The 24,876-nt window shown below is 38.2% G+C and overlaps 1 protein-coding gene and 1 long non-coding RNA gene across 6 annotated transcripts in view; one reads left to right on the top strand and one right to left on the bottom strand.

The window, feature by feature from the left end:
- Positions 1-24,876, top strand: part of SHISAL1 (shisa like 1) — an 86,806-nt gene that overhangs the window by 47,042 nt on the left and 14,888 nt on the right. For 2 of the 5 annotated variants that reach the window (XR_005104564.1, XM_037389933.1), the window contains exons 3-4: positions 2,256-2,469; positions 10,344-10,667. Coding sequence is in view for 3 of the 5 variants with exons in the window: in XM_037389933.1 (XP_037245830.1) it covers positions 2,256-2,469; positions 10,344-10,667 (538 nt within the window). In the remaining 2 variants the exon portion in view is untranslated. Of the gene's footprint in view, positions 1-2,255; positions 2,470-10,343; positions 10,668-12,209; positions 12,240-13,986; positions 14,179-24,876 lie in introns of those variants that run through there. The other 3 variants (XR_005104563.1, XM_037389930.1, XM_037389931.1) reach the window with 3 other exon arrangements.
- Positions 14,099-22,577, bottom strand: LOC119149066. Its single transcript, XR_005104565.1, has 3 exons — positions 22,534-22,577; positions 20,094-20,144; positions 14,099-14,202 (listed from the first exon to the last, which is right to left on the bottom strand). It is a non-coding gene; the product is annotated as an uncharacterized LOC119149066 (long non-coding RNA).

Here is a 24,876-nt window from a genome sequence, read left to right as displayed (position 1 = left end):
GAGATGTTCAAAGGACATGGTTCTGGGCAGCAGGCTGTAGGTGGAACTGCTTGAGCAGAGGGCTTGGACCAGATGACCTCCAGACATCCCTTCCAACTGCAATCCTTGAATTTTTTCAAAATTTAATCAATAATGGAACACTTTCATTATTGCTATTAATTCCTAATTAAGGGGGAGTTCAGGGGAAGTAAGTGCTTGTTCAAACAGATATACTTTCATGCAATTACATGCTTTGTGGATTTTGCAATGAAATTTGAGCATGTAGATTTGTTGCAACAGTTACAGAGGGTTTTGCAAACCTAGGGCTAGAGACAGAATTTCTTTGCTGATTATAGCATCCTCAGATTTGCAACACAGGTTTTTCCAGACAGGGCAGAGTACCAAACTGAAGAGAACAGGTATGTAATTAGTTTTCTCAATATCTGTGTTCCTTTAGAAGTAGCATTCTTCTCACATTTTCAGTTCCTAACTGAATTAATCTACAAAAGGATTTTCTTTTTTGTTAAAGTAATGATGACAGGTATGTGTGTGTGCACGTGCCAGTGTGTGTGTATATATATAAAAATGTAAGCTGTTCAGAGTGGGTTTCCTTCACTCTGAGAGCAGTACAAACCTTGTTTTCTCTTGTTTAGTACTCTGTTTTTGTTCTAGGCTCCCTCTATACACACAAATAAAGAAGTAATCTCCACTGTCACAACCCTTAAAATGTCACTAGACCTACAGAAAGAGAGTGAGAGATTCTTGAAAACAATATATTTTACAAAATTGAGAAACAGAAGTGTTAGGAACAGGCTTTTTTAAGCAACATCGAATGAAATGAGGATTAGATGAATAAGGTGCACAGATGCAATTATAGATCAACAGGATCTGTGTGCAGAGAGTTACAATACTGTTAAGGTAAATCCATGCAAGTATCCGTAACCTCTTGTACTGGTAAACTGATACAAAAATCATATACCAAGTTACAAAGGTTAATATTGTATAAAGTGAATATCCTTTATTAATTGGTGTAACCTTATGAAGTACAGCTACCCACAACATTGCTGTGCCTCTGTTCTTTAATCAGAGTAAAAACTTTTCACTGCTAAGAGTATTCGGACTCTTGACATCTACATTTCCTTATGTAGATAAGAAAAGTAAGTTTTCCTTGAAGTGTAAGGCCTTTGGGGGGGTCTGTACAGGACATGTAATCTTAAATGATGTTGTAAGGCCTACCATAACACAAACTATACATCAGTTAAAATGTCGGCAGTATGTGGAATCTCCTATTGTCTCTTAACAAGATTTTTCAAATCAACCAGGAAGTCACGTGTGGCTGCTTACGAACACGCTGGCAGGGATTTATCCCCTGCCCCTCGGCACGGCTGGCTGGCGCAGGGAAACTAAGACGATTGCACAGCTCCCAGCTCAGAGCTGTTTGCAACCAGCAGGCTTAGGGCACGGTCAGAGCTTGCATCTGCCCACGGTCTTACCATGTAGGTGTAACGCCACTGTACCTCTCACCACACAACAATCGGCGTCAAGTCAGCATTCAAAGGGTATGTGTGGAGAGCATTTCTTTTTTTCTTTTTTTTTTTTTTTTCCCCCAGAAAAAGTGTTGGTGAAAAAATGTTCTCAGAGACATAATAAACACTTTACCTAAGAATTTAATAAAAGAGAAATGTGAAAACTCCCAGGAATAGCTGTATTTCTATTAATTCTATCTGTTTGCAAATTCAGAGTTGTTCAGATCTGTTGTAGTGTTTTGTAATTACTATTTCTGGCAGAATAATCTGTATCAAAGTGTGACCTTTACAGTAGAGAAGATATTTCGTGTCAAGAACAGTGACTGTAAATCAAGTGATATCAAACTTTTATTGCGGTTTTTACATAGACTTTTTGTTTTTCTGAAGTCATCCCAGGAGAATCAAACATTAACATTGTTGGGTGTTTATAGATATACATATATTTAGAACAGCGGTATGATAACATTTCCCTGAATATTTTTGTGCTTCTTGGCATGGAGGGCATTTCTTCTCTTCCCTTAAAAGAAATAATAGTAATCAGAAACATAGTAACAATAAATGTCAAGATACAACAAGATGCTAAATATTGTAATCTTTTAGTACTAGATGTTATGATGCTGAAAGTTCTGAATTTTTAAGGTTTTTCAGAAATCAAACAATTGTTTAAGCTTAACTAGTGAAAAATTATAATTCATAAATTACAGATAACACAAGTGACTCACAAAGCCAATATTGTTCTTTGTTTTACAGTGTTGTCTGCACATTTTCGGGTCTGCGAGCCATATACAGACTACAAAGGTCGCTACCACTTTGGTTTTCACTGCCCCCGTCTTTCTGACAATAAATCTTACATCTTTTGCTGTCACCATAACAACACAGTGTTTAAATACTGCTGCAATGAGACAGAATTTCAGACTGTTATGCAGATGAACTTAACAGGCAATGCAGATGGATATATGCATAAGTAAGTAAATGAGTTTTAAAGTACTCTTCACCAAACTGTGCCTGCTCTAATAACATATTCTGAGGTGTAGTTAATGATGGAAGCAATTAGAATAATTGCACATACAGGAAAACATTACTAAATGTTTTTTGCTGTTAGAACTCCTAAAAGAAAGGATATTTTAGCTTTGCTTTCTTTGCTTTGACATGGGCTATAAACATTGCTAGAAGAGAATTTATGTAAAAGTTGCATATAAATGTATCAAATATAAAGTTACATATAAAAATTACAAAAGTCCTCTCCCCTGACCCCAATCTGATCCAAACTATGTTTAAATGTGTATCAGTAAAAATAAACCCCAAAGCTGTTTATAGGGGAGGGAGGGAGGGAGTTGACATTTTCCATATCAACCCAAATGCACTATTTTGAATCTTTGATGTTTTGAATATAAATGTCTTGTAATCACTAACCTTGGGGATAGAATGTATTTCCTTATACCAACATTGTGTGGTCTCCTTGCATGTTACCTGGGGCCTGCCCTCTAAGATAAAGGTCTGTAACTATTTTCCTGAAGAATCAGTAAGTAGCAAGTAGATCTTTTTTACTGATGTTTATAACAAATTCTTCACTTGTCATCTGACTTCTGTTTGGAATCTGATATTTTGGCCACACTAATCTGCTGCGATTTCTTTTGGTGCAGAGGGCAACTTTCAGTTGATGCAAATCCCCCAAGGTCAAATTCTGATCTAGCTGCCATTTTATTTTGGTATCCAGCCCTTCCAGGGCAAGGAAAGGACAGATTGAGGACAAAAGTAATTCCATTCTATAGATTTTTGTTTACATCAGGGATTTTAGTATTTTTTTCTGAAGTGCAAACTTTAGTCAATGTGTCATCATTCATTCCTATAGAAGCAGGTGCAAGGCTGCTAGGAGGCTATGGTGCTGGAATACTGATGTCTGCTCTTTTAACTTATGGTGTGCAGCTGCAGCCAGCAGCAGCCAGCTCATGGAGTCAGCAAACTGTCGTCTTCCTTAACAACCTCTTCTCATACAGCTCTGCCTGGAGAAGTTGGAATCTGGCATAGATGCAGAGGTTGCATACTCTAACTTTACAGGTGTTAAGGTGACAATCACCTACTATAAAAGAAGACCGCGTACTTGTAGTGTAATAGAAAGATAAAAATAGAATCTACCCATATAAGATACCTTTAAATCAATGTGGGTCTATACCGTCTTATTACTGTATGCGTGGCTATGTCCTTGAGGTGAAATTTCCTTGCCTTGGCCTTGTAGTACATCTAGGAACATCATGAGAACATATCACACAGAATGCTAGGGAGACACTTCAAGTCTAACAGGCCCATTATAGACCATCCATTTTTCTCCACCTCTTGTGCAGCCTGGACAGTCTAGAAGCTGGTAGCACCCTCACCTGGGACTGCCCAACGCTGCCAAGGTATATGCCTTGAGGCAACCTGGTGGAGTTTATACCACTGTATGCCACAGTGCCCCTATGCAATGCATACTCTATATACACTCCATGGTAAAAGTAGGATCTGCTCCCCCTTTGTTTACTGGGATGGCCATGCTACCATGGCAACAATCGGATGCCAGACTTGAAGAGAGATCCTCACAAGACTCAGTACTGAAGGGCTGTGCATGCAGTTGCAGACAATGCCAAAAACTGCTTCACATTCTAGAGTGATGAAAAGAGAGTCTCAAGAATGGACTAGTGTGGCTATTGCCCCCACACTTTCCCAGTTCTTTGTCTTGCAGACAGCAAATTTGCTTTATTTCTTCCTTGCTTTTCTGTAAACCCTGCACTGTAAACACTGCTGAGCAACCAAGTCTGCCTAACAGGCAGCTTCATCACAGAGTTTGGGATGTTACTGGCCGATTGTAGTTCAGCCAAGTAGAAAACCAGTATTTCAGGCTTTTTCCAATATCTTAGTAGCTCCTCTGTGTAATCATGGGCAGAGCTTACTAAGGGAAGGCCCTTCTGTTTTTCACCAACAGCCTGAAATGGACAGGTAAATCAGCCACTTTCCAAAGCAGACATGCACAGAACAGGTACAGTCTGATTGCACAGTATGCCCTTGGATGTAGAACATTCCTCTGCCTCCTGCATTCTCTGTTTTCATGCCCACTCACATCTCGACATGTGCACAGACATGCACACACACCCACAGAAATATAGAGCTGTTCGTATTATAGAGCTGTTGTGTGTGAGCAGTTCCTCAATGGGAAAAAGGTAATTTGGTATTCTTATGAACTACAGTATTTAATGAAAATACATACAACATAGTGTAAGTATTACATTAGTTTTCATTTAGTAATCTTTAAAAGAAAAAAGTCACCTCGTTCAGCTGTGAAGGAGAAAGAGCTCTCTGTAGTCTTTGTTAGTAAGAGTCATGGTTGAGAACCATCTGCAGACTATTTACCATGTATGTCTTCAGTACAGACTTTTCTGTGGACATTAGCTATGTGGGGGTTTGTGTGTTGGGGTTTGTTTTTTTTTTTCCTTCTTTTTTAAATCTTTTGCAGTGGTATGTGAAATCATGCTAAATGAAATAAAAAGCTCCTGGAGGTGTAGCTTAGAGAAGTGCAATAGTGAAACTGGTATTGCCTTTTTGTAACTTCCGGAAACATCACTTCTGGTAAATCAGTTAGGGCCAGGAAAACAGACATTTCTATGTAAAGCTCCACCAATGCAGTAAGACAGAGGGAGAGAGATCTCCTCACCCTGAACTCAACTTCCTGATAATTATAGAATGCTGTGGAGGAGCAGAAAGAAATAAAGCCTAGATGCATACAATAAAAAAAAATTATAAAAAGCATCTTACTTAATACACTCTGACTTTATTTACCATATATGATGATTAACTTTATTTAGATTCTAATACAGCCTGGGTTCACTTTACAGTAACGAAGTCAGCTCTTTGTTTAGATCTAATTTCACACACCACTGAAAAAAATTCTGATGAAACCTATCATACTGTGACTGGGGAGATTCATATGGGATATGGGAATAGCAACAAACTGAAAAAAAGGATTATAGTTTTCAGGGAAGAGTGATTCAATATTATTTTTTTTGTTTATTTCAATGTTATTATTTGGTTTATTTTTCCCCTTAGCCATTCTTGCGATCATCAAAACACATTTCTTGTTTTATAATACAGTTGAGGGAAAAAATTAATGAAGTGACTTGAGACTTCTTTGTCATGGCATAGCTAAAAACACACATTTGTCCTCTACAGTAACACAATGTAACTATAGCCAGGTTTGTTTACCTTTTTCCATTATGATAACAAAGTATTTTTGTGGTTTTATAAGTGCAGAATACTGGGCTACTCTATCTTTGTGCTCATGCAGATTAATCAGTCTATAATATTTTTGAATGTGAACAATTCATTTAGTATTAAATATAGAAATACCAATGATGTCTAACAGACAAGAAAAGTTCTGTCATCCAAAGTATTTTTCCATAAAGCTTTGTCTAATAAGTTGTTTAACTATTCTTAAAAATAGTATTCATTTGAATCTAGTATTCATACTCTCTTAGAAATAGAAAATACATTTTCTATTATACATGTTGTGGTGGATTATCAGCAGTATACTATGCTAGGGGTCCTTAATCTGATACTGGAACAGTTTATGGCAGTCTGTAATGCATCCATGGTTTTCCTTCTCTCTTAGTCCAGTTTCTCAGGGTTGAATGGCTTTTGCATGACACACTACAATATCGCACCAAAAGCAACATGAAGATAGAATAACACTACCTTTTTCCATGTACCACGTCCCCTGCAGAGCTGGCATTTGCTTAAATATCTCCCAGAAAGTAATCTTTATAAGAAACAAAATAATAATATAAATCAATTCCCCTACCAACTACTGCAAAAAGACGTAATTTAGCTAGGAAGAGCTCTCGTAGGTACTACAGCAACAGATTCTACAGGAAAACACAGGATTGGGTGAAGAACTTGAGATAATAGTGAAAACAAAAAAGGGGAGGGAAAAATCACATTCGAAGTGTACATGCAAAAAACTGCACAGATTTCCTCACTGTTAGAAGTACCAAGGCATTTGCTAGGATGTAAGCTTGCATTTCCTTGGGGCAACGCTTAAAAAGTGTTACTACTGCAAGTAACAGCCCCGTTTAAAGGAAAATAGGGAAAGAAACAGTTTCCGTGGCCATCTGCCCACATTTAAAGTCTGCAGCTGTAGAATTCTGCTCACAATTGTTTTGATTTGTTGGGTTTTTTAAGCCTGAATTCCCAAATGAGTTATTTTCTGTTCATGTGCTGCACATAAAACCCAACAAACTCTTCTAAAAAATAATATAGCCTGGTGCTAACATGCTTGTCATCTGTCTCAAAAAGTTAATGAATTAGGTGGAAGTTATCACATGGGTAAGAATAATAATAAAAGAAGTTGTATTTTCATTTGTGTATAGGGATGTTAGAGAAATCTAAGCAGGATTCTGTAGATGGAATAGGATAAGATGGATGGTAAAAGTATTTTTTGTTCTCAGAGAGCCCAATCCAAGACTCCCATGAAGTCAGAGCAAATAATTCCAGTTATACAAATGGGCTCTGTATCAAGGCTATACCATATATACATCATATTTCCATAAAAGACCAAATATCTTAAAATAATGAGCTACTTAGCTTTTCAATATGTCCATGAATTACCCTGTTTCACAGACAAGCTAAAAGGAAATTGTCTTATAACTGTTACTCCAGATTTGGCTTCTGTCTCTGTCTGCCAGCAGCAGCAGGGGACTGGGCAACGTAGCTTTAGAAGCTATTTTCAGTGTTATATTGCTAAACCTGGTGCTGAACCTAAACAGAAACCTCCAAAATGACTGATCGGGAGAGGCAGGAGCACTAGCAGGGCAGGGCAAGCTTTCCAGCTGGGGAAGGGGAGAGGAAATACAACCATACCAAAACAACTTCTTGTATTTGATTGTCCCTGTGAAGGAGCAAAGCTCCATAATGTGAATCTCAGTAAATTTGGAACCTGTTCACACTTTATTTTTAATCGAAACAAAACTTCTACACAAAAGGGAAGGAACATCAGATTGCAAGGTGAAACTTTTTACAATAAAATAATTCAGTTCAATAAAATGAGAGCAAGTCCTAGGAGTTTTTTGATTCCCAGTTGTTTTCTGTGTCACTGGCCTTACTGTTACTCAGTGTAAGCAAGATTAAGATACCTGATTAATTTTTAGGCAAGTTTTAATTTTTACTATAATTAGTAGACATCAGCAAAATTAATATTTTCTACCATCTTAATAGTTTAAGAAAACATCAAAGTATGGCATTTCCTTCTGTGTACAAAACATACTACTTGGTAATTTTGAATGTCATTTTTCACAAGGCCCTTTTGATAGTGCTATTGTCCTACTGTCTGTTAATTAAAATAAAGCAGCCTTTCATTTTTGTACTTATGAGAAACATGCTGTTTAGAAGGTGCAGATAGAGAACTTGCATATGGCACAATTAATAAATTGTTGCTTTAAACCGTAACACTCAAAATAGCTCTAATTTTTGCTAACTGAAATTTTGATGGGTGAAACTAAATACCTAAAATACAAACAAATTCTTTTGAGTTAAATATAAGAAATGTTCCTGCCTCTCATATTGTTGCCAAAACAAAAATAACGTTTTCTAATATTTCCATTTTTAGTGTGGGTCAAATACAACTCACCTATTTGTGAAATACAACTCATATTTGTAAAATTGATCCTATAAGCATAAGTAATGAAGAAGAACAGGATTTGTTACAGTGGATTTCTTCCTGACTTCTCCAGCCTGAACTTCATTTTATTTATATTAGCAGGAAATAGAAGAGTTTATCCCAATAGGAATAAGTCCACTGAAAAGTCGAGTAGCACTGCTGAGAAGCCTGGATTAACCAGATCCTGTTACACTTTCAAGTGCCTGGACTGCAAAGATTTTAGTGCATTGCAAAGGTCTACCCACTGTTGCGTGAAGTTAGGCATGCATGTGTAAGTCTTTAGTGGAGGTGAAGACTCTTGAGTTAAGGGTTTTCAGAAGCACACTGTATTCTGTCTGCTTCCGATCCTCCTGGAAATTTACTGATTGATATATTTTTTTTTTTTTTTTTTTTAATCTTAGACTTGCATAATCCTAAAGTTACACAGGAAGGGACCCATTCACAGCTCTGATCTTCTTCCTGTTGCTTACAGTTATTTGCTGTGGAACTTCATTTAATCTAAGCATGTTATGTCTGCATAGTGGAAAAGCCATTCCTTGGAGAGGAGAATCAGTCTCACTAAGTACTGACGGGCAGCAACACAGAAATTAAAATTCTGATTTCTTACCAGATTTCTTGTTTCAAATCCTGATTTTAAAGTATAAAATGAAAGAGTCATACCAAAGTTTAAATGGAAGCACAAGTTCAAAGCAGAGACTTGAAATGTTTTAGATCCAAAAAGGCTTGGGACATGTTTTTTGAAATGTCAAAATACTTTTCTGGCTCACATCTATAATATGTCTTCTCAGCCTTTTTTCTTCTCACAGCACTTCTGTTTTGTTCAATGTTCTGGTAAAATACAGTTCCCTCAAAGTTTCTCTGAAAGAGACCATAGTTGAGTGTGTGTTCAATTTTATCCATATAAGTTCAGGTTCATGTGGGGGTGGGTTGCCCACCTATTTGATATAATTTTTCTCCAAGAAAGTCTTCCTAATGACGTTTTTTACTAGTATCCCCTCTGCTTGCTGTTGTTTTTATAGTCTCTGGTGTGCATACTTCCACATTAGCTCATAGGTCTAGATTAGCTTTCTTCATTGTATACCTTAACAATCTTATTCTTAACTCTTTCTTTTCCTCTCTGTTCTGGCCTCATCCTACCTACTGGCGCAGTTTCCAATCCAAACTACATTCACACCTGGCAATCATTTTTATTTTAATAATACCGCATCCCCAGTAGAGCTTTAGCATTTCTTCCCCTTTTTGATCTCCAAATTCTTGACCCCTTATACCTTTTCCTCTTTTCCCCCTCACCTTTCTTTTAATATCTTTAGTCACCTGTCATGGTTTTACAGCTCTTTTTTTTTGGCCTTTACATATATATACATGTTACAACTACACCAACATATACAAACAAATGTAGTATATATTTTCCTTCCTGTGGAATGCATTGATCTTGTCAATGTTTTTCCCTTCTAAATTTATTACCAGTGAACTAAGGGATCTTTAGCAGTTGCTTTTGAAAGCCTATACTTCTAGTAGTATCTTCTGTATCCAGCAGTAATTAATTCTTAAATTCAGAGCAAATTCAAGCACATTAAACACCTTTTAAGACAAGTGGTTTATAATGCATGTCAGCAGTGAATGTTTTCAATGGCATAATAATAATAATAATATAGTTTCAATAGAAGCAAAAATCTGTGTTTCAATAGACACTCCTCAGTCTCAATTATTACAGTGTATTTTCATATGGTTAACGGTCACTGTCATAAATGCCCTGTCACTTTCCATAGGGTGGCTGTCTGGGAGTAAGAATTTGCAGAATAAGACGCACAACCCATCAGCCATGTGCGTATTGGTGGTCTCACTTAAAACATTGAAGCTAACTGTACACCAGATTTCTGTGCTGATACAAATACACAGATGAGAGAGAGAGAAATTAAAATGCGTATAAGACACGGGGCCTTCATTTTTAAAACCTCCCATGTCATGCATATAGCAGTATTTAAACTGAAATAATAAATAATTTTTAGGGATACATGCTTTAGAACAAGATTTTTGTTTATCTCTCTATATATTATATTTATATAATTAATGAAACAAACAGCTTTGATAAACTAATGTGATGACCATTACTGATATAGGAGATAACTTTTGGGTTCCCTTTTTATCTTTCACAGCAACTACAGTGCACTGTTAGGAGTGTGGATCTATGGCTTTTTTGTGGTGATCTTGCTGATACTGGACCTTTTATATTACTCTTCAATGAACTATGATATTTGCAAATTTTACCTGGCACGGTGGGGAATCCAGGGAAAGTGGATGACACAGGGACAGAGCCGCTGGATTAACCCTGCTCAGGATCCAAGCCAAGTCCAGGCGCAGCCTCAGCCAGAGACACAGCCTCAAACTCAGCCACAGCCTCAAACATCACAGACAGTACATACTTTAAAAGGAGATGCTTTAAGTCCATCCCTGATGTCTTTTCAGGGTACATCTGCCTGGTAAGTAAGTTAAGTCATATTGTGATATATTTTTTGACTCTTGTTTTGTAGTGCAAAAAATCGCCTGTATTTGGAAGTGGCTGCAAATTCAGGCAGAACAGCACCATTTTGAGCACATAATTCTTTACATCATGAACTGTCTTACAGAATTACTGCTTAGGGGTGATTTCTTACTCTGGTATATACTAAGTCGTGTTTTAATACTGCGCTCAGAGAAACAGGTGTTGCCATTTTTCAGTTCTAAATAGTTTTGCTACTCTGTTGTACAAGTAAACTACAAATCTTTTTTGACATCAACCATTATAAAATTAATTTTAATCTGGTGTAAAAGACTAATTACTATGTGCATCTATCTGTTGGTCTGGGTTTAAAAGACTATAAATGACAACACTGAAATAACTTCAGTGCGAGATGTCAGAAATCCATACTATTTATGGCATGAGACACAGAAACAGGATAAAAACCAGGTTAGTTTTTTTATATGTATAGCCAAAAAAGCATAGCTTGATCTCATTTGACAGAGTGATGCAAGTAGGGTACTGTAAAGTTAAATGTTACAAAACCAAAAGAAAGCCCCCCAGTAAACCCAGACCAAATGGGAGACAGATATTTCAGGAGCAGGCAGAACACACAAACAAAGGATGAGAGCTGAATAAAACGATGCTCTGAATAAGGTGTCAAGAAAGGCAGGGACTTTTTTCTCAGCAAGAAAACATAAAGATTCGGAAAGTGGGACGAGAAGGGACAGGGTCACCATTGTGTTTTGGGAGTGTTCTAGAAGGCTGAGTGTTGAGTTCTGGCAAAATAAAGTGATCCAGTAATGAGTAGGGTGAAAAAGGTGACACCAGTTCCTGAAGCTGTAGAGCTTATAAAGCCACAACATTGACCTTGGTCTGAAATTTTGGGTAGCACTGTGTCGCAGGTGGGATGATGGTGGCAGTAGTCCTTTTATTTCCTAACTTGCCCTTTAATTTTAAGTGTGAATCCAGAGCAAATATGGTTGAAGATTTTTCATAATAGAAAAGGTAGTGATAGTGTTACCCAAGGACATAGGGATCAGGGAAAGAGGACATTGGTACTAGATGTATCCGCTGCAGGTCAGACGTAAGGACCATTCTAGCAGGCCTTGCCCAAGCAGAAGAGTCTAGCAGTGCTGCTTAAGATAAGAGACTTGTTCGTGCTTTAGTTGTAAGCACTCTTCTTTCCACCACTTCTTCCTCTTTTTTTGTTTCTTCTAATCCCTTCATCGTTTTTGCACATTGATTTCCCAATCTTGTCAGAATTTCCATACAGGTTAAGACCAACAATTGTAGTACAACAGTTATATTCTAGTTTAGTACATGTGTGTATATATAAAAAAAACATAATGACGATTACGTGGAAAAAAAAAACCAACCATGAAAAAAGTAAGAGCCTGGTTATACCACTTGGAAATTCTCCATACTATTACAAATTAAATGAAACTATTCAAAAATTCTTGAAGGATTCTTCGTCATTTTCCATTTCTTACCTTGTTGTTCTGTTTCTTTGCTTTTTTTGAAGCATTAAACGGGGAATGTATGTTAGGATCAGGTGAGCCATATCCCAAATGCTCCTTTTTCTGTGTTTGCAGGAGATGAGCATTGATAAAGTCACTCCAGTAACCCTCACCCCTTCCCTGGTGAACCGTCTGTCTGTGCTCCCCTCAGTTCCCATAAAATTGTTTCTTTTTTCCCTAATCCTTTCATTGTTCAATGGAAGAAATAGGTAGATGTTTCCTTAGCAAAACCATATTTATCCATTGTATTTCAGCATGTAGAACGCTACAAGAGATGCCATATTTTCAGACTTATAACCTGCAACTTTTGAAACTCTCAGCTCCTTAACTAAGTGCATAAATAGTCCGAGTTGGATACATAAAAAATACCAAGAAAAAGGTAGTAGACACTGGTGATCACAGGCAAGGTGTTTAGCATGCGAAGGAGGTTTTTGAGGAAACAGCTCCCTCAGAAAATGACAGGCTTGTGTACTACAGCAATTGTTAAGACAGTGGGGAGTAAGGGGAGGTTGCCTGGCTCTTTATTTCTCCATTAGATAATCTGCAGGTTATATACATGAAACTATGGTAATTTTGCCATATAGAAATCAAGCTTAGTTTCAGAGTCCGGTTCTGCTGCAGTCTATATTTGATGAACAACCTCAGTACTGTCTTCTCAAAATGTGCTATCAGTGAAGAAGTGCAGTGGGGTTACTGAATTTATATTTTCCATTGCTGGTTTTAAAATTGCCTAATCTATTAATATCTTTCTGTATTTTATACCTCAATTTCCATTATTCTAGATGATGACACCAACCTCTTAGATGCTTTGGTAACAGCAAGTTTCCAGTCTATGAAATCAAGTTTTCAGTTTGTGTTGGCATTTGTAATGTGACCTAAGCTTATCCTAGCTTTTCCCTCCCTAGAGAAAGTACGCGTTTCTCTTTAGCACCCCACAAACACCCTTATATATGTATAGGTGGTATACCATGAGAACAGTTCCTGTTTACAGGGGAGCCTTTTGAAAATACAAAATAGATCTTTTAATCCTGTCAGATATTCATGTATCCCAGGGCATAAAAACTTAAATACTGTTAAGAAAAAATTTCCAAAACAGTTTGCAAGTTTTCATGAGAACAGATAGTGTTGAAGTTGTTAGCTTCCTGTACTGCATTTATCCTAATACAGTCTAAAAGCATGCCCATTCTAGAACACACTATATGATGATAATAGGAGAGTGATTCTTGCATGTCAAGAACCCCAGCAATACCAAAGACTTCAGGTATCCTTATTGCAGAGAATTGACAGTGTAAGAAACTATTCCAAGAAAGATGGCAGAGTTAACCTATAGTTTCTAAAGCAGTTTGGGATCTTCCTCAATTAAAAAAAAAAAATAGCGTAAGTGCTTTTTATTTTATCTCCTTTCTTGTTGTACTTCAAATGCTGTGAATTGGCAATGAAACCAATGACCGAAACAGGTATGTCAGAGAGAAAAATCAAGCAAGTCCTAAGTACAGTGGGTAGAAACATCTTCAAGATGTTTAAACATTTTGTTGTAGCAGATCACTTTATTATTTACTTGAGACAGAGAGGACAATGTATAGCCATAATATTATTATAACTGCAGAAGTCTGGAATCCATTATACATGCTGCTGGCTTCTCTGCAGAGAGCTTGCGGTGTTGTGCAAGGGCAGGAAGGAAAATCATTAATCTCAGAAACATGGAGCCCAATTTAGAATAACATTGCTTCATCCTGTAGTGTATGGATTTTGTGGCCCAACTAATGTTGATTTCTTCTTTAGTATGGAAACCATCTGAGGGCTGTCCAAAGGCCTGTGTGGCCTGAAGGTCCTGGTGGATCTACCTTCCGCAACCCAAACACCATCACAGACTGCGAGTGAATGAGCTTAAATGGTCGTGGCTTGCCTCACGGTGGTCCCTCCAGGTCATGGCTGAGGTGCATGAGCTGGACCCTTCCACGCTCACTGGTTCATGTAAGAATCTGCAGTCTGGTTAGCCTGAGCAAGATTTTAACAACTGGAGATCAAACAGCAACAAGCAGCAGGCAAATCATTGTTACTTCTACTCAACAAAGTACAAGCCAGGGAGATGATAAAATGAAATACTGTAAGTTGAGGAATCAAAAACCTGACTACTGAAAAATATTGTCTCACAACCATGGGAATACTGTTAATTAATAATCACTAAAAAAGGTCAGACTAGCAAGGAAGATCACATAAGAGGAAGAGTGGGCCGGGAGAGCCTGGCAGGGTTTCTCCAAATTCTCCGTGGCTGTGCTGTGTTCCAGATGTGAGATGGGAACAGATGAACGTGATCTCTGCCTTGGTCTGGTGATGTTAAACTCCTCCCCACCTCCATCAAGGATGCAAATCACAGGGATTACTGTCCTGAAGTCTTAACTTTTGCCTCTCTATTCCCTGCCTTTCTGCACAACAGCAACAGAGGCAATGTCAGCTCTGTATGTGATCTTATATGTTATGCTACATGACTCACAGTTTCGGAAACCTGCTGGTTGTCCAGAATCAGGAACAGTATCAGCCCAGCAGGGTAAGCCCATGCTTATTTCCTTTGTGCAGTTGGAATGGGATAAACAAAGACAAGTCTATTTTACTTCCCCTCATTAGATGTTGCAATCTGCTTTTGCTGTGAATTCCTCAGAGTCACGTTGTCTTTCAGACAAGAGGTAGAATAGTTTTTAGCCTGCTGCTATTCGCCTGCTACTTGACAACTCATATAAAGCCTATAAAAATATTGGTAGGGTTTAGAAGCCAGCAGGTAACTGACTATGCCCACAGCAACTGTGCAAAAAGCAGAGGGAATAAATACTTTGCTATTGGCTAAAAAGGTTATGTGAAATTCCCTTTGATACCAAATTTTGAATCAGGGTACAGACTATCCCTAGAGTGAAATGTCCATATGCAGTAGGTCCTCTGCATCAGTCATTTCTAAGAGTTGCACGTGTGGCCTTGCCTGTGACACCTAGCTTCGGACATTGGCGCTGAAGTGGGTCACCTGGCAGTGTGAACACAGTCTGCCAAAAACATGAGGTGCTAGGGTGGTTGGGAGGGTTTTATGCAGTCTGCTCTTGATTACAAGATATTTATAGTAACAAAGTGAACAAAATCTGCCTCCTTTTACTTTAGGTAAAGTGTTTTGAAAATAAGAAAGACCTCAAATTTACATTTGCAAAATCGCTACATTAAAGAGGAATATGATGGTACTATTTTAAAGATGCAAAATTTTGCATCAAAGGGCAAAGCATAGTTTTTGTTTACAGCTTCCACCTAGACTTTTATATTATACTCTGACTAAATATGGCAAACCAGAACACCTATAGGTTTTTTTTAAAGATGGAAAGAAATAAAATTGGATACTCATATAATGCTTTTATGAAAGAACTGCCTGGGAATTAAAATCATCCAGAGAATTCTGGTAACAGATGTTAGGTATGTCAGGCAGCATCTACCATTATATGTGTGCCTCCATTCCCTTCAAAATATATTGGGTTAGAATAACAATATTGTTGAATATATTTTCTTCTAAATATTCTTGTCTATTTGCTAGGAACTGCATCACCGTAAAAACAGAAATTGCTTAAAAACAAAAGCACAGCTAAGGAAATCACTTTCTGCTCCTAGAAGAGCCAGATGCTAAAACTTGTTTTGCGCTGCACGTCCCTTCACCCACCTGGCATCCTGTTAGATATCAGGGCAGGAGACTTAACAGCACTAATAGGCAGTGGGCTTGCAACCAAACATCTCAAAATCTGCAGTGCTCCAAGTCTTACTTGCCTCAGTACTATATTTATGCAAATAAAGGGGGAGATGTAATTTTGATTTTTATCATTTGCATTTAAATAATTCATGATACGTAAGTTACTGAGTACTTGCTTTCTTCCTTATATTTAGGAATGCACTATTAGCATGTGAAGTTAAGCCAATATGCAAGGTTTCCACCTCAGTCTGACTATAGGCAATCTTTGTGTATATTGAGAGACACTGCATCTTTTGTCAATACATATGTAATACATATTGTTCATTTCATGCCACTTTCTCCTTTTCTGTTTGCTCTGTAAATTATAGACCTCATATTACAACATTTATTTCTCTACATCCTTGTTAACTGCAGATTCATTGGATATGGGCTGATTGATATTCCTTATTTTAGCTGTTTCTCAGCCTTTCCATCAAATAGGGACTGTCACATTCATCAGCTTCAGGAAAGGCTTTCTTTTAAATGGACTGCAGTGATTTAACTTAAATGTGGCAATGAAGTGGCAGAAAATAGCAATTCATACAAAAGCGAGTAGTTAAAAGGTTATCTGAAGACTATTGACAAATTAACTCTGCACACTGAGAAATGAAAGCTAGTAAAAATACTGGAAACCAGTTCTCAACATGTTCCATGTTGAAATTTTCTCATATATTTTGAGTAGAATTTTTTGTGGCAAGATTGTTGCCTCATCTACATTGTAACAAATCTGAAATAACACTACTGAAGTAGCAGATAGTAGCGTAAAAATCATGTTGAATCAGAAGACTCCAATTAAGCCTACAGTTGTACTACATAATGTCACAACACTATAGCATCACACACAGGATGAGCGTGATATCTCAAGTTTTACCAACCAATTCCATCTTCTCTGTTACAATAGAAACCACTTAATTTTAAAATACTCTGCAGTTTTTCAGTAGTTACAAAACTCCTACCCCTTACATCCTTTCAGGTGCCAGGTGCTCAATAGTAATTGTAATACCACATGTACATTTTCCATATTCTATATATGCGCTGAAAAATAAAATAGCAAGGTTATTCTAAAGCTCCTCACTCAGATTCTGAGGTATCACACAGAAACTTTAAATCAGCCCCAGCCACTTTGCAAGTACAGCCGAGCTTCATACCCACCTGCATTCATGCAGTCTGGCTATTTCTCTCAATAGCATGTCAAAGGGGTCCAGGCTGCCTGATTTCACTTTCACATTTGCATTTAGAAAGGTAAGTCAGGTGCTCACAATCACTCCTGAGTTAGATCTGTAAATACAGATGTAACTGAAAATCAGCCTAGTTGTCTCTGACATGCTTTTAAGAGTACCTGCATCTAAGGTAGCAAAGGCATGAAGCAGTGACTAGCTCCCATACCTCGTACTGACTTATGCAGTCTCAGCTGTATTAAGCTTTAACTGGTATGGATGAAAAGTCTTGTTACATTGATAAAATTCAACTAATTGCTTTTAGTTTTCCAGAGACTAAATAAGGCGGATGGACAAGCAAATGACAGGGAGAATAAACAGAATCAGCCAAAGATATTGCAAGTGGTAGAAGAAATAGAAGGGGAGGTGTTAAGGAGTGAGAGTTCATGATCTAAACAGGCAAGCCTTCCTGTGTTTCTGCAAAGTTGCAACAGGATTTTTAAGTAGGAGATTTAGCATAACTCAGAGTTCTGTACTGAAAGAAAGCACTTTTTTAAAAAAAAAGGAGAGAAAAAAGGAAAGAAAATGATGGTCAGAACAGTAGGCTATGCCCCAGAGAACTATTGAAACCATCTGCAGAACAACTATCTATGTACACTTGATACTTTTAACAGAAGTGAGAATGACAGGGGAAAAAAAAAAAATAATTCCCTGAAGTAAAATCCCATTGTTTTCAGTGTCTTGGAAAATCAGCTCCCAACAAGTATTTTAGATGGCAAGAAACAGATAAGTCCCTAACTCAAGGAGGAACAAGCAGGTAGTAAAGCTGAAAATCATGTACAGACTTATTTATTATTCTCAGAATTATTATTAAATAAAAAGCCATATGCAATAAATAATCCTTTTATGGGGTTGCAGGAGATCTTTTAGAGTATGCTAAAATTTCTACAAAAAACAATGACATACTATGGAATACCAGACAGGAATGAAATCATCAAAAGCGTGTGTGATAATGCTGAACGCATGACCATAAACAGTAACAATGTCAGACAGTTATTTCCAGTGACATCTGAGGTCAAGGATCTACCACATCATTACTTCCATTGTCACTGTTTGCTGATGAGATCATGACAAAGAAAACCACAGGAAGCAATTAGGCATTTCATCAGAAAAGTGATAAAACATGTTTGTATGACCTTAGTTTTATAATGATGTTTTACTGCATAGTTCAAGAAAAGGCCAGCAATTAGGCACAGTCAGTTTGTTCATCATTAGGAAGATATCACATATATATGGCTGTTTAACTCTCAAAAGCAAAATAGATCAAAAAGCATTGAAATGTGAGAAACATTAGAGTCATTTTACTGTTCATTAATTTATGAGAGGATGCTGATGTCAATCAGCAAACAATTTTCAAGCACTTAAAAGGTTTTGAAGAAGTTACATGATCAACACAGTCATAGATACATATACATGAATATCTACAACCAGAACTGTGGAGAAAACCTATTCACTGCAGAAAAAACATGCCTCTGAATAGACTTTTAAATCCACTGTAAAAAATTTCTTGGAAATGCTAAAGAGACAAAACCAGTTTAAGACATTAAATGTCAGCAATATGACAAATGTCACCGGAACACAATTAAAAATGTTGCTAATGTTAGTCCCATGTCAGATGATAACATGATCTCGAAACAGAGCAAGTGAGACACATTAAACATCAGAGAAATGAGTTTAATCGGCACAACACTGTGTAACCTCCACAGAGCAGCATCAAAGGAATAAATGGAGGAAACTGGGTGCCCATCATAAGATGCAGGAGGGTAAAAATAACTGTAAAAAGTGGTTCTATGTGAAATAAGCTACCTCACTTTGCTTCCTGATAGGGTAAACGAATCCTGGTGTTTGTATGTATTGGTAACCTTTACTTAGGCTCCAAAGAATCTCAGAAGTGGAACAATTGTGGAGACATAACCATTTACAGTAAGTCTTAAAAGTATTTGATGTGTTTGCACAGCAGATCACCTGGTGGAACAATGGCTGTTGTGCTCAAATCTAAAAGGGAACAAGGTCCAGCTACGATTTTTGTTTCTGAAGGATTGGTGCTCTAGTACATGGTTGAGTAGTTTCTGCACAAAGGAACCTTCCTGTTACAGGAATTGTGTGTATTAATTAGCTAATCATATTGCTGAGCTGAATTCTGTATTAGGGCAGTTCCTTGCCATCATTAGAATGTTCCGTCTCTGAGAGCTGACACATGCTACACAGGCTGCCTTCTTTCTGTTGAAAATCATTACTATCATGTAGCAGCCTGTGGAAAAGTAATTGCAGTGAGCTTCATCAAAGATTACAGTAAATTAATTAAACAGTCATTAACTATATTCTGCGTAGATTAGTGATACAGATTTTAATCAGTCACGCAGACGAGGGAGTCAAGCTATTTTCTATTGCATTCCCAACTTCTCATCTCTGAAAAGTGATGAGTCACAGGGAGCTGGTAAACTCAGCACTTTTCATCCTTCTTATTCCAACAGCTGATCTCCGGCAGTTTCATCTAGAAAGTTCTAAAGAAACTGATAGGAAAGAGTGAACTCGAGCTTGCTTTCCAATCACCAAAAACCTCCCAAAATTCTCTTATGCCACTGAAATTAACAACTGAAATCAACTAAGCACCTGCTTAATTTCCATTTAAAGAAAATTACATGAGGAGCTGGGAGTTTACTTTTTTTTTTGACTATTCGATGAAGCCTCTCAGAGGTCACAATAAAAATAGTGTCCAAATAAAAAAAAAACACTATGCATGAACAACTAAAAGAAGATAAAAATATGGATGCATGTTTGTGGATGTGTTAAAAATACAACCTAATAGTGATGCTATTGGAAAAAAAGATAATCTTGGTTCAGCATTTCCCTACTATTGCTCAGGTTCACTCTTACTGTCTTTTCCCTGAGAATACATAAAGCAAAAGTAAACTTACCTGAAGCAGTCCGACAACCATACTTTTAGAAAGTCCACAAGATGATGCTGGCTGTAAGGGACAGGTTTTGAAGGAGTTAGAGACAAATGAGACAACAAAAAAGAACTTGTTAAGCATTAGGGTAGTGACATGAGTAATACACACCACTTTAAGTCTTCCAGTGTTTGTTACATTAATAAATATCACTTGTGAGGGCAATCTCTTGCTCATTTTTTTTTTTTTTCATTTATTCTATTTAGATTAGTGCAAACATGGTCTACAATGTTTAAAAAACAGAGTTAGTAAAAATTAGCTGGGGGATTGGCTGGCATTTCCCTATCTTTCTTAAAGGCAGTTCTCATGACCACTGGGTATAGCTGGAGTTAGCACTGCTCCTATATACTATAGAAGTAAATGAGTACTTAATAGGTTGTGGTATATTTATCCACACAGCACTTAGGTGAGCTAGTCAAGTTTTGTTACTTCCATTTGACAGATGAGGCAGATAAGCTTATCTGGTTACTGAGGGCCACACCGAAAGTATTTGACAATTCTTCCATTATTGTAACTTCTGTAAAATTGTGTAGATTTTGTAATACTGTGAGAACAAGAAATTGCCCTCTGCCCCCTGTTTGACATTGCGGTTTCCAGAGGACTCTGGGAATTCTGGGATTCCAAGCAGTAATCCTGGGACTGTGGAGGCATGTTGAAGTCTGCAGGTTTGGGCTGTGACAGTTTGAGGTTCAACCTGATCTAGAGACGAACATATGCAAACACTGAGTCTTCTAGTTGGGTTTTGTACCTTATGTGACATTTTATGAGGAGACCATGCAGATGCACATGAGTAGATTTGCTCACACAGTGCAGCATGTAATCTAGGGCTTTGGCAAGGTTCTAGTAGACTGTCTAAGAGATGATGAAGAGGTAATTAAAGGATCCACAGACTTTTGGCACAGCACCTAGTTTCTACATACTCTCCCATAGTTCCATAAAAATTTGCCAATGCATTACAAAGACGAAATATGCAACAGGCTGTAATATAGCTCTTAAAGACTGATTATACCATGCTTTGCTTGATGTCTAAAACTTAGCTCACCTACCTGGGACAACAGAGTTCGTGCTTCACAACACGAAGATTGCACATTTTATGTAGTAGGAACACAGACATAAGGCTCAGGTAATGGCACAACTTACTTTCTACTGTTCTGTTGCAGGCATTGCTGATACAGAGTATCTTGGAACCATTTGAAATAATACAATGGGTAATTATGCACCATCAGATTCCTGTAGAGTATGACGGCTAAGCAAGCTAACGAAATTCTTGAGTATATGAAAAGGAGAAGTAGGGAGCTGCTATCTCACTAGCAGTGGTGGGACTGTTTCTCTACATCACCATCACTAGGGCCTGTAGCAGAAAAAATCGCAATGGCAGATGGGAAAGCATTCAGAAAGAGCTGTGGAGCTTATCTGACTTTTGGAAAAGTCTGTCAAACTGCAAGAAGTTTAAGAAGCTCAAAGGTGAAAGAACATTATAAGACAGTTTGATTCCAGTCTGTAAATTCCTCATGGCAAGGAGATTTCAAATAATAGAAGACTGTAGCAAACAGACAGAAAAAGATCCAATACCTGGAATATCAATTTATACAAATCCTGACTGGCAATGAAGAGCAGGATTAACCTCAGTCAATTTAGCCATCCAGTCGAGCATCTGTTATTTAGTTATTTAGGCATCCTCATTAGCGCACTGAGAGGAATTTCCAGGGGTCTATTCATCCCACCTCTCTTAGGATGGATTGAATCACTTGGAAGCTTCTTTTCATTGATTTTTTGACATTATGCTGGAAGATGAGCTTATACAAGTCACTAACATCTAACTAGCTGTAGTCTGACATTGGGATTCATCTCACCTAAGTGTGCATTTCTTTTCAAAGTTGGCAATTCACCAAAGAAATGTTTTGAGATGCAGCAAAATACCTGTTACTTGTGATTTTAGAACTGGCAAGGGGCCTTGTGGAATATAAGCAAGTCACTGGATGGGAAGCCAGGTCTGCACAGGAGGCCAAACTGAGGACCCAAAGGAGAATGGCTCTTTAAAATCTGATTTATCTGGGGAATGTGTGAGGCTGTGTTCCCAGAAGACTGACACCAACATCCATTTTTACAGAAACATAGAACCATTTAGGTTGGAAAAAGCCCATAAGATCATTTGAGTCCAACTGCAAACAACACTGTCAAGTCCACCACTAAACCATGTCCCTGAGTGCCACATCTACACGTCTTTTAAATACTTCCAGGGATGGTGACTCAACCACTTCCCTAGGCAGCCTGTTCCAATGTCTGACACCCCATTCAGTGAAGAAATTTTTCCTAATACCCAATCTAAACCTCCTCTGGTACAACTTGAGGCCACTTGCCTTCGTCCTATCACTTGTTACTTGGGATATAAGGGACTGACACCCACCTTGCTACAACCTCCTTTCAGGTAGTTGTAGAGAGCAATAAGGTCTCCCCTGAGTCTCCTTTTCTCCAGATTAAACAGCCCCTGTTCACTCAGCCGCTCCTCATAGGACTTTTTCTCCAGACCCTTCACCAACTTCACTGCCCGTCTCTGGACACGCTCCAGCATCTCAGTGTCTTTCAGCGAGGGACCCAGAACTGAACACAGGATTTGAGGTGCAGCCTCACCAGTGCCCAGTACAGGGGGGAGATCACTCCCCTTTTCCTGCTGGCCATGCTGTTCCAGATACAAGCCAGGATGCTGTTTGGCCTTCTTGGCCACCTGGGCACACAGCTAGCTCATGTTCAGCTGGCTGTTGGTGGGCACCCCCAGGTTCTTTTCTGCCAGACAGCTTTGCAGCCACTCATCCCCAAGCCTGTAGCAGTGTTGCACGGGGTTGTTATGACCGAAGCATTCCATTTTCCTAGCATCACATTCTCATCAGATTTACAGAGCAGTCAGAAAACACAGGCCAACAGCTGCACATCAAAAATCACACAATGCTTTGTCCAATTGTTTCATCTTCTACCATTAGGGAACACAGGGGACAAACGTGGCCTTCTTCCTCCCCACCTCTTCCCAGAAATGCCTGGTTATGCAGCTGGTGCATAATAGCTGCTGATGCCAGCGGGACTGTGCGGTGACTGCATAATCACACCAAAGAATGGAAATCTCCGGGCAAAGGCTCATCTCGGAACCACCAGCCAAATCTTCGTCTCTCACATTCTGTGGGCACAGAAAGCCAGTGGTGGTAGCGGAGCTGAAGAGGTGAAGATCATTTTTGTGTGTAAGTGACTGGCTTCCAGTTCTTTGTTTGGATGCTGTAAGATTATAGTGGTCAGAAGAACATTGACACAGCACAGCAGGTTTCTCTGTTACAGTGCAGTGCATGTGATAGCTGTTGAATTATTCATCCTGAATTACTACAGTCTTTCTGCCTCTCATCTAATATTAAGGTGCACACCTGAAAACCGCAGTCATCACTGGGCAACTGCAAGAAGCCTAAATGTCTGTCATGAAAAAATGAGTATACAATAGATCCACAACACAAAACGTGCACACACATCCAAACAAGTGAGTAAATAATGATGAATAACATAGAAGAAACAGAGAATAACCCACCAGCTGGCAGTCATAACTGTTCAAAAATTTCCATGCTTCATAAATTATCATTCAAACCAAGCCATACCAAGTAGAATACCTCAGCCCAATGACACAAAGCAAGCACTGTTTTTCTTTCTCTGCGACTCAAGAATGCTGCTCAGCAGGGGTCATACACTGTCATTGATCCATGCACAAAGATCCTGTTGCAGCCAAATGATGCTTTACGCCCTGGCAGACCAATATCTAGATGCAGCTGTGAGACAGTTTAAAAATAATAAACCAGTCAGAATTCTGCCCCTGGCATCAAAACATGTTTCTTTGTAAAGCTGGCAATACAGTTCAGGTAACTTCAAAAGAGAAACTTTTCTTACCTCTTGGGTTCTGCTAAAATTGTCCAGGGTCCTTGGCCTCTTTTCTTTCCACATCTCAACACACCTCAGCTTCTCCTATGGCTTTTTACATGGGAAAGGCAGAGACGTTAGGAGGAAGAGAGATTTCTGCATAAAACTGTCTTTATAACATGTCTTCCAGGATGCGGTGCTGTTTCCATTGATGGCATTGCAGGTGTTACCCTCTGCTCCTGACTGCAAATAAACAAAGTTAAAAATTATTTGTTGCTTGGATGGTTATGTGCGAAGAAACATTCCCTGGATCTACAACAGGAAGCCAAACAGTAGCCAGATTAATTTGCAAGAGCTTTACTCCTGTTTTTTTAATTGTTGATAATTTTCTTAATGTTAAAAAGCGGTTCCATGATCTTTTTTGAGGTGTCTGCAGAAATTTATTTTTTTAAAAATATAGTTTTAGATTTTATACTGCTAGAAAAGCCACACAAGTGCAGCTGAGGGGAAAAAAAGCCATGCACAGAAAGAACAGTTACAGGAAACACAATGACTGTTTCATCCTACATTGAAATCTGGCTCTTGTAGCAATTACATATTTTTTCTTAAGCTCTGACTCAGAAGTCTAGTGCTCTTAATACTAAAAAGTGAAAGTAGAAAATGAGGCTCTTTGGTAAAAGAAATAACGACTTCAAGCACTACATTTTTTTTCCATATGCCATTAGTATGGATTTTATTTCCAGAAATGAAATAATTTCCTGTATTGTATGAAGGTAAATAAAAAAGCTGATTTAACTGGAAGTAAATATACAGCTCTGGGCTAAACCACAGGTTTGGGGATCAAATTCAAGTGCAGAAACAG

This window comes from Falco rusticolus, chromosome 5 (assembly GCF_015220075.1).
Source record: "Falco rusticolus isolate bFalRus1 chromosome 5, bFalRus1.pri, whole genome shotgun sequence".
NCBI classification, from domain to species: Eukaryota; Metazoa; Chordata; class Aves; order Falconiformes; family Falconidae; genus Falco; species Falco rusticolus.
This window is presented reverse-complemented; position numbering and strand designations above follow the sequence as displayed.